Source organism: Mycteria americana, chromosome 7 (genome assembly GCF_035582795.1).
Source record: "Mycteria americana isolate JAX WOST 10 ecotype Jacksonville Zoo and Gardens chromosome 7, USCA_MyAme_1.0, whole genome shotgun sequence".
Classification (NCBI taxonomy): Eukaryota; Metazoa; Chordata; class Aves; order Ciconiiformes; family Ciconiidae; genus Mycteria; species Mycteria americana.
The window spans coordinates 38293802-38306984 of NC_134371.1; the positions used below are offsets into that span (position 1 = coordinate 38293802).

The 13183-nt window shown below is 48.3% G+C and overlaps 1 protein-coding gene across 1 annotated transcript in view; it reads left to right on the forward strand.

Moving 5' to 3' along the window:
- Positions 1-13183, forward strand: part of PAPPA2 (pappalysin 2) — a 94292-nt gene that overhangs the window by 45709 nt on the left and 35400 nt on the right. The window contains exons 11-13 of the mRNA XM_075507898.1: positions 56-193; positions 3562-3697; positions 3938-4154. Of these exons, the coding sequence (XP_075364013.1) occupies positions 56-193; positions 3562-3697; positions 3938-4154 (491 nt within the window). The remainder of the gene's footprint in view (positions 1-55; positions 194-3561; positions 3698-3937; positions 4155-13183) is intronic.

Here is a 13183-nt window from a genome sequence, read left to right on the forward strand (position 1 = left end):
TTTCTTTCTCACTTTCCTTGCTTCTTTCTGGGTTGAAATAAATCTCTCCTTTCAGGTATGTAAATCCCACCTTCACAATGTGCCAAAGGACCTTTCCCTGGCTGCTTGGTTCCCCTGCACTCCCAGCCAAGACGATGCTCAGGATCCAGATGAGGAGAGGATGCCCTTGGGCGATGAGGGAGTTTGGCTCAAGGTAAGTGAGGAGGTGTGGTCAGGCACAGAAGGATTTACTTATCTTTGCCCAGCACTTTGGTGACAAAGACCCATCCTTTTCTGTCCTGTAGGAGCTACAGCATTCTTAAAAACTGCTCAGATAGGACTTCATATCCTACTGAACTCTTCACAAACCCCAAATGCCTGTGGCTGGGTCTTATGTAGTTGCCCCATTCCCACTGTGAACAGCAAACCCATCCTGGGGCAGATTGCCAGGAGAAGGGCTGTGTCTGAAACCAGAAGCCCACAGAAATGTGTTGAGGCTGAGAAACAACTTGCTTCTGACTATTCCCTGCAGTCAAGCTGTGCTGTTACACCCCCAAAGGGTGGACACAAGCTGTGTTTAAAGTCTTAGTTGTCTTTGTTCCCCATGGCTGTGAAGAGCAACAGAGGGTAGCTGGATATACTTTGCCATCCGGAGGGGTCCTGAGCACTCCAGGTTGCTGCTGAGCACCCTGAGCCCACAGCAATCAGCTGTGGCATGCGGGTCTTCCTGCCCCCTGGTGACTCCAGACCAAAGGAGGCACTTCTGTGCCCAAGATGCTGGCCCTGCGGTCCAGTGGGGGCTCGGGGGCTGCCTTTGGGAAGGCACCTGGAGGGTCAAACCTCTCTGTCCTGGCAGGCAGAGGAGCAGGACAGCAGAGAGCTGAGGGTTAGGCCAACGTGATTTTTACAGCATCGATTTTCTGACCACAGACGCAGTTTAGAGGTTTCATGGCTGTTGCCTGGTGTTACTGGAAAGCTGGGCTCTGATGTGCTGCTTCCTCTGCAGTTTGAGGGGCACCTTGTCCTGCTTTGCTCAAGGTTGTCTAGAGAGAACCTCTTCCCAAGACGCTCAGACGGCTTGGTGAATCATCAAACCTGAGTCAATAAACATGGCTATTGCCTCTGAGGTTCTCTGACTCTCCAAGGAACTTCCTTTAACTGTTTGGGGTTGGTTTTTTTTTTTTTTTCCCTTCCTTGTCTGTGTGCTCACAACCTACTTTCCAGCTTCAATCTCTGGCCATGACAAATGTGCCTCCTTTCTTCCTTTGCTAGTGAGAAAGCAGCAATCTCCCCCTCTGCCCTACCTAGATGAAAGCTTGCTTTCCACTTCTCACCAGGGGTTAAAGTGTGTTCCAGTTTTATTGGAGCTTGTGGTCAGTTCTCTTCCTCTATGGATGTTTATATTAAAGACTTTCATTACTGGTTCTCCGTGCTCTCTCTAGGAGTGCTATTATTTTCCGCCCATAAAATTATTTATGGACTAGTAATAAATATGCCCTTTTCCTTTTTTCTTTTTTCCCCCTTTTTTTAATAGAGTTTGCCTGATTGGTAACATATTGGGTTAGGAAAGACAGCTTCTTGTTGACAATTTGCCTAGCACACCCGCCTGCCCAGACAGGAACGGTGCTGTTCGTACACATGTGTACCCACATGTGCATGGTGTTTCGTGGCCACCAACTCCTGTGGCCATTTTAAAGCTGTTGCACCTGTCACCCGGGTTAGAGCCACACCACAAAACTCATCAGGTGGTAGGAATTGCTTCCTATGGTGTTTCTCGAGAGGTGGCACCAATGAGCAAGGGAAAGGTTGGGTCATGCTGTAAGCGGGCTGGGGCTGGAGGCAAGAGTGGGCCACCTAACAAAGCATCTACCATGCACCTTGGATCTGTCTGCAGATGGGAATAGTTACGATTTGCAGATCTCCAGCCATGCTTTGTTCTTAGTTTCTAACACATCTGATGAGGAGAGAAATCAAAATCACTTGTAAGCAAGTCAGGATGTGTAATATGCAGGAAATTAAACAGAAGGGGGGAGAGGGAGGGAGAAAAATTTAAGAAGATAGCCTGCTGTGGCCAAGCATGTAATACATATTAAAGAAAAAAAAAATTGGGATGTTAGTCAAGGCAGCTGCTGTTGGTCTAACTTGGGGCCAGTGTCCTTCACCTCCAAGTAGATGCACTGTAGGAAGGGAAAGACTAAACCCTCCAACTTAAGCTGTGTAGTCCAGGGAAAGCCTCACCGGACTTCTCCAACCATCTCTCCTCCTCTAAGGAGCCACGCTTGGAGTGGGCAGCAGGTGGCTGGGTTAAAATCAGCTGGCTCCTTGGGGCTTCCCGGCTGCAGCTCCGTCCTGGGGGCCTCCTTGGAGCAGGCTCTGAGCACTGCTGGCTTTTCTTTGCCTTTCCTCCCTTCTTGCTTTTTCTCACCAGCTTCTGAGCTCAGGTGGGGAGACAGCAGGGATATACCAAACAAAAAAAAAAAAAAGGGGAGGGCAGCTTCATCCTCCTGGTCCGCTCCTTGCAGCGGGGCCAGCCCTGTGCAAGAGCAAGCCCTGGCCAAGGGATCGTGTAGGCAGCGTTGGGGACTCGCTCGTGGGGTGTTTGCCGCCGAGCACCTCCCTGCAGGGTGGGAGCCCTGGGATAAAGCCCAAGGTTTTCTCCCACTCCCGTGTGTGAGCAATGCCTGGCATGGCACAAACCACCCTGAGGCTGGGCTGCCGTCGCGAGTCAGGTGGTTGTCCCCTCCGCTCCCACAGTCTGCTCCTTGGGCTGTGCCCGGCCAGCCAGGACTTGTCCTCCTCTGAAATATACCTTCACCTTGCATTTCTGGGCTCCCTCCATGCCGGCATTCAACAAAAACACTCCATAGGGTGGGTCTTGATCAAAACACATCTCAGCACTGGGTGGGGGGCACCAGGGTGGGGGAGAAAAACATTTCTATCCTCTTACTTCCAAAGAACATCTGCCCTGCCGTGACTGATGCCGTGAGTCTCCCGGCTGCCTCCTGTAGCCTTCGGGGCTGTAGACAAGTGGGGAGCTGCCGGCTCTCCTAGCAGGCAGGACTTCTTCCCACAAATCTTTCCACATGTTGGCTGACGGACAGTTTGCAGTCACTCTGGGTACTGGGGCTGTTCTTTGGTCTTTTTTTAATGGAAATATTTTGGTGGCAGGGCTGGTAGCTGTGTTCTCTGGGTGCCTCACTTCCCTGACGGGCGCTGTGCGGGGTGGGAGTCAGAGACTGGGGAAGGGAGGGCAGAAAAGGGGTTATCCAGGTCTCGGTCAGGTGTTGCTCAATTTTAAGAGCAGCAAATGTGGAAGCTGGGAAGATGGCATAAATTTATGGCAAGGCAGGACTCATACATGTGGGGAAGATTAGTGAAAGGGAGAAGAGGAATTAGGAGGGAAAGGACTGTGTTCCTGCACCTTTCCTTCCCTCCTCTCTCTCTTCCCACCCATTTCTGCCCTGCACATCTGCAGTCTCTGACCCCCTAACCCTGCTCCTGAGCTCCCTCTTGCATATGTGGGATCAGAAAGGCTGTATTTGGTATGCACGCTCTCAGGGTCTCTCTTGCCCTCCTGCCCAGGTGTGTTTTGAGAGACCTGCAGTGCCCACTTCCCTCCTGATCTTCCTGGCCTCTGACGGCACCATCCCAAGCAGCCAGCGCAAGCCAAGGGTGACCGTCCAGCTGAGCGACGTAGATGGGCTGAACCACTCTTTGGGTGAGCATCCTATGGGCTGTGGCACCAGTCCGTGCTGTCCCAGCAGGGATACCAGGAGGCCCCACCATTGCTGCTATCTCTCACTGAGTTGGGTGCTGGTCCCCTGTCCTCCTTTGCAGCGTCTTCCACTTCCCAAGCTGGTCTGTTGGGATATGTGAGGGAGTGGAAGAGGTAAATCAAAAGCAAAGAAAATATCCCTGGAGCTGAACTAGCAGCTTCTTTCTTTGCCACTTCTTGCAGGGATGTACGAGCTGTCTTGCCAGCACAACCCACTTGTCATCAATGTGACCCGTGGCCAGGAGGTCCCATTCCACTGGGCTGCTTCGGTGCTGCTCAACTTCTCCTCCCCACTCGTGGGCATCGCAGCCGTGGCCTTACGGACATCAGTTCAGCCTGGCTCTGACCCCACCACCTGCCTCCTACAACACAAGGAGGGACACGGCCACCAGCCCTACAGGTATGGTCTCCTCAGGGCACTTCCTAATGGGCACCCAGAGCACCTCTCTCCTCTGGGGCTTTGTGCTTCAGTTCTGGAGTTTTTTTATCTACTCACTGAGTGTTTTGTGACTACTCTCAGGTGGCTTTTGAGGAGTTGTTGGAAAATCCAGTGCAATGAGACTTGATTTTCTTATCTCACTGTGGAGGGGGAAAGCAGGAAAATAGATTTTGTGCATGGCCTGTGCATCTGCACAAAACTGCATTAAAGGACCGTTCCCTGGTGGGAAAACCAAGCTCCCTCTGCAAAGGAGTTATTGCTGAGGGTTGCTGCTGAAGCTGAAATGTAGGCTGCTTCTGCATGTGCTTTATAAGCTCAGTCTCCATCCATCCCAGTCTTCCCCGCACTGCAGCAGGTGGGGATGAAGCTTCCCCGGTTGCAGCTCTCCATCTCCTCCTCCTCCTCCTCCTCCCCACGCTGGCTCCCCATCCATCCCAGGCTCCTCACCAAGTCTCACACTGCCCTCATCATAACGCAGCAATAGCAATAACAATAGCAAGGGCACTTTAATTTATTGATGTCTGGTGCTCGCAGGCATCTGCCTGTCTTCATAAAGCGGCAAACGAGAGGTGGTGTTTGCAGAACGGGCGCTGCTCTCTGAGAGGGGTCGTGCTGGCAAAGGGACGGGGAAGGACCATTGTCCAAGATAGACTAAATAAACAAGGCAGAAAGAGTGTGCCGAGCAGAGGCATGGGTCCACGGAGGAATGAAAGGATGGTGCTCAGCTCTGTCCTAAAGGGGTAGTGGGGCTGACGACAGCTAGACCTGCCAACTCTGGCTTTGCTTTTGGATCCTAGGCTCCCTGAAGCTACAAGTGTGCCGATCCAGGGCTCTGGTTCAGCCAGTTACTCAAACCACACCACTGAGAATACTGATTTGGGGTCCAAGCTTTCCTGGAGCTGTGGGGGTTTTAAGAGTGAAGGGCTTTGGTTAGGATCTGCTACTGTCATTTTTCTTCTGTTGATGGCCCTGGATGGATGAACATTCCTGATAATGAATGAGTGTGCGTGTGTTTGTCTAAAAGCTTGTGGGATAGTGGTACAATTGATTTATGTAGAGTTCTGGAAGCCATGAATATCCTGCAGTTGCTTTTTACTTTTTTTTTTTTTTTTTAAGTGCATGCGTGACTTATACGGAAACATAAATCTTAGTGAGTCAGAATATAAATATTATTCTCAGCCTTACATTAAAGGATCAGTGTCCACCTGAAATGCAGTCCGTTTTCTCCTGGTAGCCATTACAGCTATGTACACACATGCTTCTAAGACCCCAGCCTGCTGATGTGGTTTTTCAATTACATTTTCTCATCCTTTAAAATAATTTTGCACTTTCATTGCTTGAGAGCTTCCCCCTCCCCCTCAGAAGTGACTGCAAGGAGTAATAGACTGACAGGACACAGATGAGCCTATGGACGGGGAGAAGCTTGTATAGGGACAAATAGAGAGGTAAGTAGACGTTTTTCTCTTAAAAGTGTCATTATAGCTGAAGCATAAGCCAGTTCCCATATTGCCAAAGTGCCCAGAACTGCGTGCTGTCCCTTTCGCGTGGACACAGCAGGACCCAGCAGGATCCTTGTGTCTTCTCTTCCTCCTCCCACCGTTGTCCTGTGGTCCCCCCTGGCCTTGGCTTAGCTGCGGTATGCTGAATTGCAGGTTACACGTGTGCTCTTAGCAAACACTCAGAGTAAATCAGATCCCCAGAGTTTTCAGAGTAGGAAATGCTATTTATAGTATTGCTTTTCTGGATGGAAGGCTTGAATATTTAGAGGGGGTTAGGCTTACAGGCTCCAGTAGTCTCACTAATAGTAAAGGATCTGCCTCTGTTAAGTCAGGAAACATCCAAATATCCCCCCTTATTATATTTTTAAAATCTATTTCATCTCCAAAATGGCAGTATTTTTATTTTTAATGGCTAATAATCCATTTCATACAAGGCAGGTGGAATCTGGGGAAAAAATCCCTTATAAAAATCCAGGAATATAAAATCTTAAGAGATTTAGAGACATTCGACTGCAAAAGATCACAAAAGATCTGTATTATTCCTGTAAAGAATTGAATTGACCGTTTGCACACACCCACGCACAGTACGTGCATGTGTGTGCTTTCCTAAAATATCCCAAGAAAGGGACAGTAACAAAAGCAACGTAGAAATGAGGTTTCCCAACTTCAGTTTAGAAATGCTCATTGCCAAAATAATGAATATTTTGTAGCATCTTGGTATTTCTGTAGCATCTTCCATCTTGAAGGATCTCAAAGTGCATTGCAGGCTGGGGAAAATGAAGAGATCATGTTTTTGCTGATGAAATGCAGCCATCTCCAGGTCAGGATGCAGCAGGCATTTGACACTAGAAAAGTACATCCTTGCTTTGAAAAAAGAGTTGCCTTCTGCTTTCAGACCCACTTGAGGCACTGAAGGGCCTTGGAGGGGCACTTGCAGACCAAAGCAGCATGGTGTCCCTCCCTCGCCCCTTGCTACCAGCACCAGGAACCTCTGTCTACTGTCTCTGCCAGCAGCTCAGTGCTCTTCTTTGCTTTCTGTACCCAATCACGACCTTATGAAGTCAAGCAGAAATCAGACTTTTGGCGAGTTTCCACCCAGGAAACTCAAACTCTCCAGCTTTCATCCTTTTCTTTGTATTTTAAAGCTGAGCCACAGTCCCTCCTGTTTTCCTTGGTACAGGCTATACACTGAACCAGGGGAACATTGTTCATTTCCTCCATTATGTTTATTTTTAGCTTGGTTTTATTTTTAGTGTGTTTTGTGTGTTTTGGTTTATGTTAGCATATGCTGGGAAATGCTTTGGTGAGTTAACAAGAAAGGTGCTACAAAATGCAATCTGCATTGTGTTTTTATTTCCTGAGTGAGTGCCCTCCTCTGCTCCCCCAACCGTGGGTTTAATGTATCAAGGGGAGTCTGGTTTGGATTCCTTTTATACAAAAAGTAGGTGTCAGGGAGAGAAAATCAGATGGAGGAGGGGGTTGTTTACATATTTTCAATTGCTAAACTTTATTCAGCAAAGAGAAGAGGGCCATTTCCCAAGCAGGTTTTATTTGGTTTGTTTTTCTTTCTTCCAGGTGTGAAATTTATGCAGGGTCAACTTATGAACTGCATCTGTGCTGATGTGAAAATTTGTGGGGACCCTGGGTAGAGATGCTGGTGTTTCCTTTCCTTCCCTCTGGCCTAGGGTGCCCCATGGTCAGGGACCATGGACAAATTGGATGGATGCTTATGTTGGGATCCCAAGGTCACCCCCGATGGGCTGAGACGTGCTCAGGTCAAGATGTACCTCCATCCCCACTCTGTTCTCCCAGCTAGTGCCTCCTCAGGCTCTTCTTGCATGCACAGCGCAGCCAGCATTGAGTTGTCTGCCATGAGGACAGCACATATTGCTTGGACTTCTGTTCCCTACCTCTCCCAGGCAAATGCAGCCTCCTGGGTGTGCAGCATGAGGCCCATCAGAGCAGGTTATGTCTACACTACACCATGCACATCTTCTCTCCTTGGCCTGGAGGAAAAAAACCTCTCAAGAACCAAGCCCAGGATCCTGATCACCACCTTTGCTGGGGCATGGGCTCACCTCCAGCCTTTGGCTCTGCCCTCTGCTCCAGCCTTTGGCCTCTGCCCTTGGCTCTGCACTCTCAAGGTGCCTCTCCTCTGGCAGCAAAGCCTGTTGACTATGACATTTCTCTTGTGAGTCCCTGACAGGCTGATGGGCAGGGGTGGCCAAGGCTCTACTGTAGGACTTGATCATGCACTTCAACCTGTGGCTTCACTGTCCAGCTGGAAGGTGGCAAGGGGAACACTTGGAGGTGCAAGGACCATTTTCATGGGCTGCCCCATTCCATTTGCTCTCTGCAGCCTAGTCAGCTTCTTCGGTTTAATGCTTTATATGGGCTTTTTTTAGGACGCTCAAGGCATCTTCGGCCTTTCCCTGAGACTAGCCAGTCTCACCTAGAAAAAATATCACCCAACACCAATTTGATTTTGAGTTGAACACAGCAGATGAACAGCTTAGAAACACAGTGCTTTGTGTTATCTCATGGAAAGGGCCACCCAGTCTTGCTCCAAGCATGGCCAACCCCTGATACATCAAGGGAAGGTGAATTACGACACAGAGCAGTTGTGTGGTGCAAGGCACATTTCCTTCCTGACCCCAGCACAGCTCCCAGTGAAACCCTGAAGCTCGATCTCGATTCCTTTATTCTCTTACCAGTATGGACATTATATGTCCTTCCCATGTCCAGTGAAGAAGGGAACAAGTTCTGGGAGACCCCGAGGTTTGCCTGCAGAGCACTTGGTGCAGCCAGCCTGCCCCCATTCTGCCCTGCCTTCCCTAATGTCGCATACAGGTATTAGCGTTTTTCACAGAAACTGGATTAAAAGTGTCCTTCAGCAGGCTCTCTTATCTCATGTTACAGGCTGCAGGAGGTCATGAGTCCACCATCTCCCCTGCTGAGCTATTCTTATATCCAGTAACCCTCTCTGCTGAGAAGTTGCCTCTGATTTCAAGATGAAAGTTGTTGCTTTTGCTCCATCCTTGTCAGAAAGGTCTAAATGCCTCCTGCCAGCAGACTTATTTCCGTGTGTATGTGTCTGTACAGAGTGATCAGATGCTCTCGCTATCTCCTCTCTGTCATGATAAATATTTTTTCCTTCTTAAATCTCGTAAGTCTTGCAGTCTAGCTGTGGCTTTTGCTTGCAGCTCCCTTTTGAAATTCCTCCGCTATTTCTTGGTGGTGGATGTGGATCAGAAGTGAATTCCTCTGGACAAGAGAGGAAGTGGCAGAAATAAGGTGCAGCATGTTGCTGTGGGGATCGGGTGTGGATAAAGATGGTCTTTGGGATAGCTGAATATGCATCCTTGAAGAATATTGGCAGATAAATCTTACCTGTGTGCTGCTCTCACGATGGGCAGATGGGCCATCTGCCTTCAGGAAGGAGGCAGGCCAACTCCTCTCAGGAGTGATGAAGGTATGGTCCGTCCTGCCTCAGGTTGGCAAGCTGACTACACCAAAGTCAACATCCCCTTCAGCCTCACTTTCTGTGCTTCTATAAATCTATTTTGGTGTAGCAAGTAACAAAAAAACATGGAAAGGAACTGTCTGGAAATATATTAAGGTTGGTGTGCTCTTGCTTCTTTTTCTGCCTTTTCCACTGTGGCTACGGAGGGGCCAATAGGTCATTTGACATCTTACTGGTGCCTTTTCTCTATCTGTGAGGTGGATGACTCACAGGGATGTTATTTTTTTGCCAAGTTTCTTTGGGAGTCACGTACAGAAGCAAATATCTTTTCTTGAGGTGGCAGCCTCAATGAAGATCGTAATCAAGAAGCATCACCACCGTTGGGTCTGTACTTGTAGCCTGCTCCCGCAAGGGTGGTTGCCATCAGATTTACTGGAAAAGTGAGACCTTTCCCCTTCACAAGAAACATGCCTGAAGGGAGAAATTCCCAAGTATTTCCAAAACAGCTTTTCTCATTTCCTAGCTATTTTCTTTTGCTAGACCGCATTGGGGTAAACATCTTTTATCTCACTGATGTTCAGTGCTACAATCCAGACTCCACCAGAGTACATGCAGTGACTACTTTTAACTTCAGGAGATTTGGCTGAAGCCTTTACCTGTCCATCAACATCCCCTATAACTCCCTCTCCCCCAAAAATTTGCACTATGAGATGAACTACTTATAATAATTTTCCTCTGTTAGAGTTGGAGCTTGATGATAAGGGCTGTTTTAGCAGCAATCTTTGGCTTGAAAGCTTGGGTAGATACTACAGCAATTTATGGATGATTTATTACACTTTAGGCAGCTGCACTGTATTTGGCTTGGCTTAGCTTGACTTGGGTAAATCCATCAGTATTTTCTGGGTTCCATGAAATAATTGCTGTAAAATTGGAAATTTCAGCTTTTCAGAATTCGGGTTTTGTCACAACAAAACAAAGTCACCCTACCAGCATTGTCACCACTGGCTCAATGTGCTCCGTTGCTGGCAGTTGCCTCCTGCTTTTATTATAGAAAGATGAAGGCTCTCAAAGGAAAAGTTTTGCTCTGGTTTATAGAATTGGTCCCATTTCAGCACAAAGCTCTTATCGTTCCAGAGCACTTAGGGCCATCACTAGGCAGAATTTCACAAATTTCCAGATCTGAAACTTTCTTTTGATGTATGAGTTATGGGAGTCAGTGAGCCCAGAAAATCATGCAGGCTGGTGCTGATGTGGAATAAGTTTGGAGAAAAACCTTGGTATTTTGTGAAAATGCTGTTGACCAATCATTAGTTTGAGCTTCAAAAGATGCTGGGATAAAAATGGAATTTTTTTTTGATGTTTCATGCAGAAAAAAAAATATTGGCTTATCCCACATCTTATACAGCCTGAATCAGAAATGGCCAAATGTCAGGAGTTTGCAGCTGTGATACAGGAATTTCATTTATCATCAAAAGGAGAAAGAGCTCCTTCATGCTGAGATCAGAACTGGGCTAACTACACCATTTCCTTGTCCAGCCTTCGTTAGGATGTTCCAGCGGCTGGGAGCAATGATTTATTCCATCACGTTACCCGAACCTTGGTAAGGCATGTGGATTTTTTTTTTTTTGTCCTGCACTTGTACGGCATCAGGCTCAAGGGTGTCCTGGCCCAGAGTATTGCAGTGGTAGTCATGATGATGCTGATAATGATAAACCAAGTGATCAAGGCAAAGTTTGTAGGTAGAGATGATATATATATTCTTTTTTAAGCTTACAGATACATTTGAGAAAATCAGACAGGTTTCAGTGACACTGAAGAGCCCCTCTTCAGGCCTGGAATAGCAGCACCAGACTTCAAAGCTACGTGTAGGATGGGAACAGCTTCTCAGAACTTGAGTCAATAGGTCTCGGATCATTTCCAAAATAAAACCTAATGGGTATTTGTGGGATAGGGGTGTTAGTCACAGAGAAAATGGCGATAAGTTAGTCATCTTCTGGGGCAAAGAGAAAGCTAATTATTTCTAAAATATATCTGCACATATAGAACGTGTGCATGAGTGTATATGTGTGGTGTATATAAAAAGAAAGATTTCAATATTATGACCTATAAATTATCAATCCCTTATGTATAACTAATCTATATAGCATTCTCCATATATAATAATACAGTAAGAAACTTGATGATCTCTTATCTACTTTATACCAGCATTGCTGGTTACACTTCTGAACTGGTGGAAAACCAAAATGTGTCCAGAAGTGCTGAAAAGGAGTGGTGCTTCATTACTCGCTATTAAATAACAGCGTTGTCCCGACTGCCGAGGCTGCCCCAGACAATGTGCCATCGCTCCACCAGCGCCAGCAGAGCTGCTCCAGCCAAACACCTGGCCAGCTGGATGTGTCTGGAGGTGCCACCACCCTCTCCAAACCAGCGCTGCAATGAGCGCGCGCTCCGTAACTCAACGCAACTTCATGGGCAGATGAAGTTGGGTGTCTTGGGGTCCCGCTGTGGCCACCCAGCTGCCTTGTAGCCTACAGCCGCTTGGTGAACCCACCGCTCATCTCCCAGCCCTGCTTCCCAATGTGTGGGCTGTGACTTGGCTGGATAATCCCCATGTGCCCAGAGGCGCCCGGGGGTAAGGACTTTCTTGCTGCGGTATGTTGACGTAGCACCAAGCACCATGGTAGGAGGGATGTTGTGCACCAGCTGCAGCTCCCCACACATCCATGAATGGTGAGGAAGGGGAGGGGAGGCAAGAGTGAGGCTGGAAGGAGGAGGAGCTCATCCCCTTTCACACATGTGTGTGCAGAGGCACGCATGCGAGGAAGTTTAGGACAGCGGCTCCATCATGGGGAGGTGGAGTCAGGGATGGGAACGTGTGTGTGTGTGTGTGCGTGTGCGTGTGCGTGTGCGTGCACCGGAGGCACAGGCAGGGAGCAAAGCAACTGCCTGGAGAAGGTGACTGCGGGAGGGGAGGGGAGAGGGTTACAATTGGTACCAGATGCCCTCAGAAGCTAATGACCTGACAAATGCTGTGCTCATAAAACAAATTCTTTAAAAAGGAAGCAAATGGAAATATAAGCTAGTGAAAGAATTTGCAGCAGCTGCCCTGAAACCATTTCTCACTTCATAAACAGGTCTGCATTGAAAAAACAGCCCCTTTCTTCTTGTTCTCCTTTGTGGATCCCTCCTGTGCCCACCGGCTCTTTCAGGGCTGTGGGCTGCAGGTTTCCACCGTGTCTTTGGCTCAGTGAACTTATCCAGAGTCAACAGCACATTGCGTTCCCTTAATGTCCGTGTCAGCACCTTTTTCTTGGTTTGGGTGTTTGGTTTTGGTTTGGGTGTTTTTGATTTGGGTGTTTTTGGTTTGGGTGGTTTTGGTTAGGGTGTTTTTGGTTTTGTTTGTGGAATTTCTAGCTGTGCATCCTTGGCTGGAGAGGTTGAGCAAACGCAAGAGGCAAAGGCTGCCTCTGCCTGCTGTGGGTGAAACGCAGTGCGCGAAAACTGTCAGCAGCCCAGTGCAGAGCAGAGGGGAGGCATTCGGGTACACCTCCCTCCCTCCTCTCCCCAGTTATCACCTGAAGCTGCAGCACCTCTGCCGCTGCTTCAGGACTGCTGCTATCGGTTTTTTGCGCTGGTACCACTTGGTAAAATATATAGCCTGACTGCCAGATAACCAGGGCATTTTCTTGTGGAAGCTGTTGTGTCAAACCTGTGTCTTGGCCCCATTCCACCCCAGGTAATTAATCTAGTGGCTGCATTTCACTGATGGAGACCATAGCCCCCTGGCTGGCACTGTGGGACTATTTGTGATGTTTAATTAATCAGTACCAAATGGCTGGTCCTTGGTGGGAAGCTGCTGCGGCGAGGAGGGGGCTGTTTATTTCCCAGGGATGGGCGACACATTGCAAGCTTTACCGGGACCTCTTGTAACTTGAGGTGGTGCAGAGGGGAGGGTAATTCTTCCTTTTAGCTGCATCTCACCTTGGTGGCCATAGCTGAGTCTCTAGAGCTGGAGAGGTGTGTGTTGA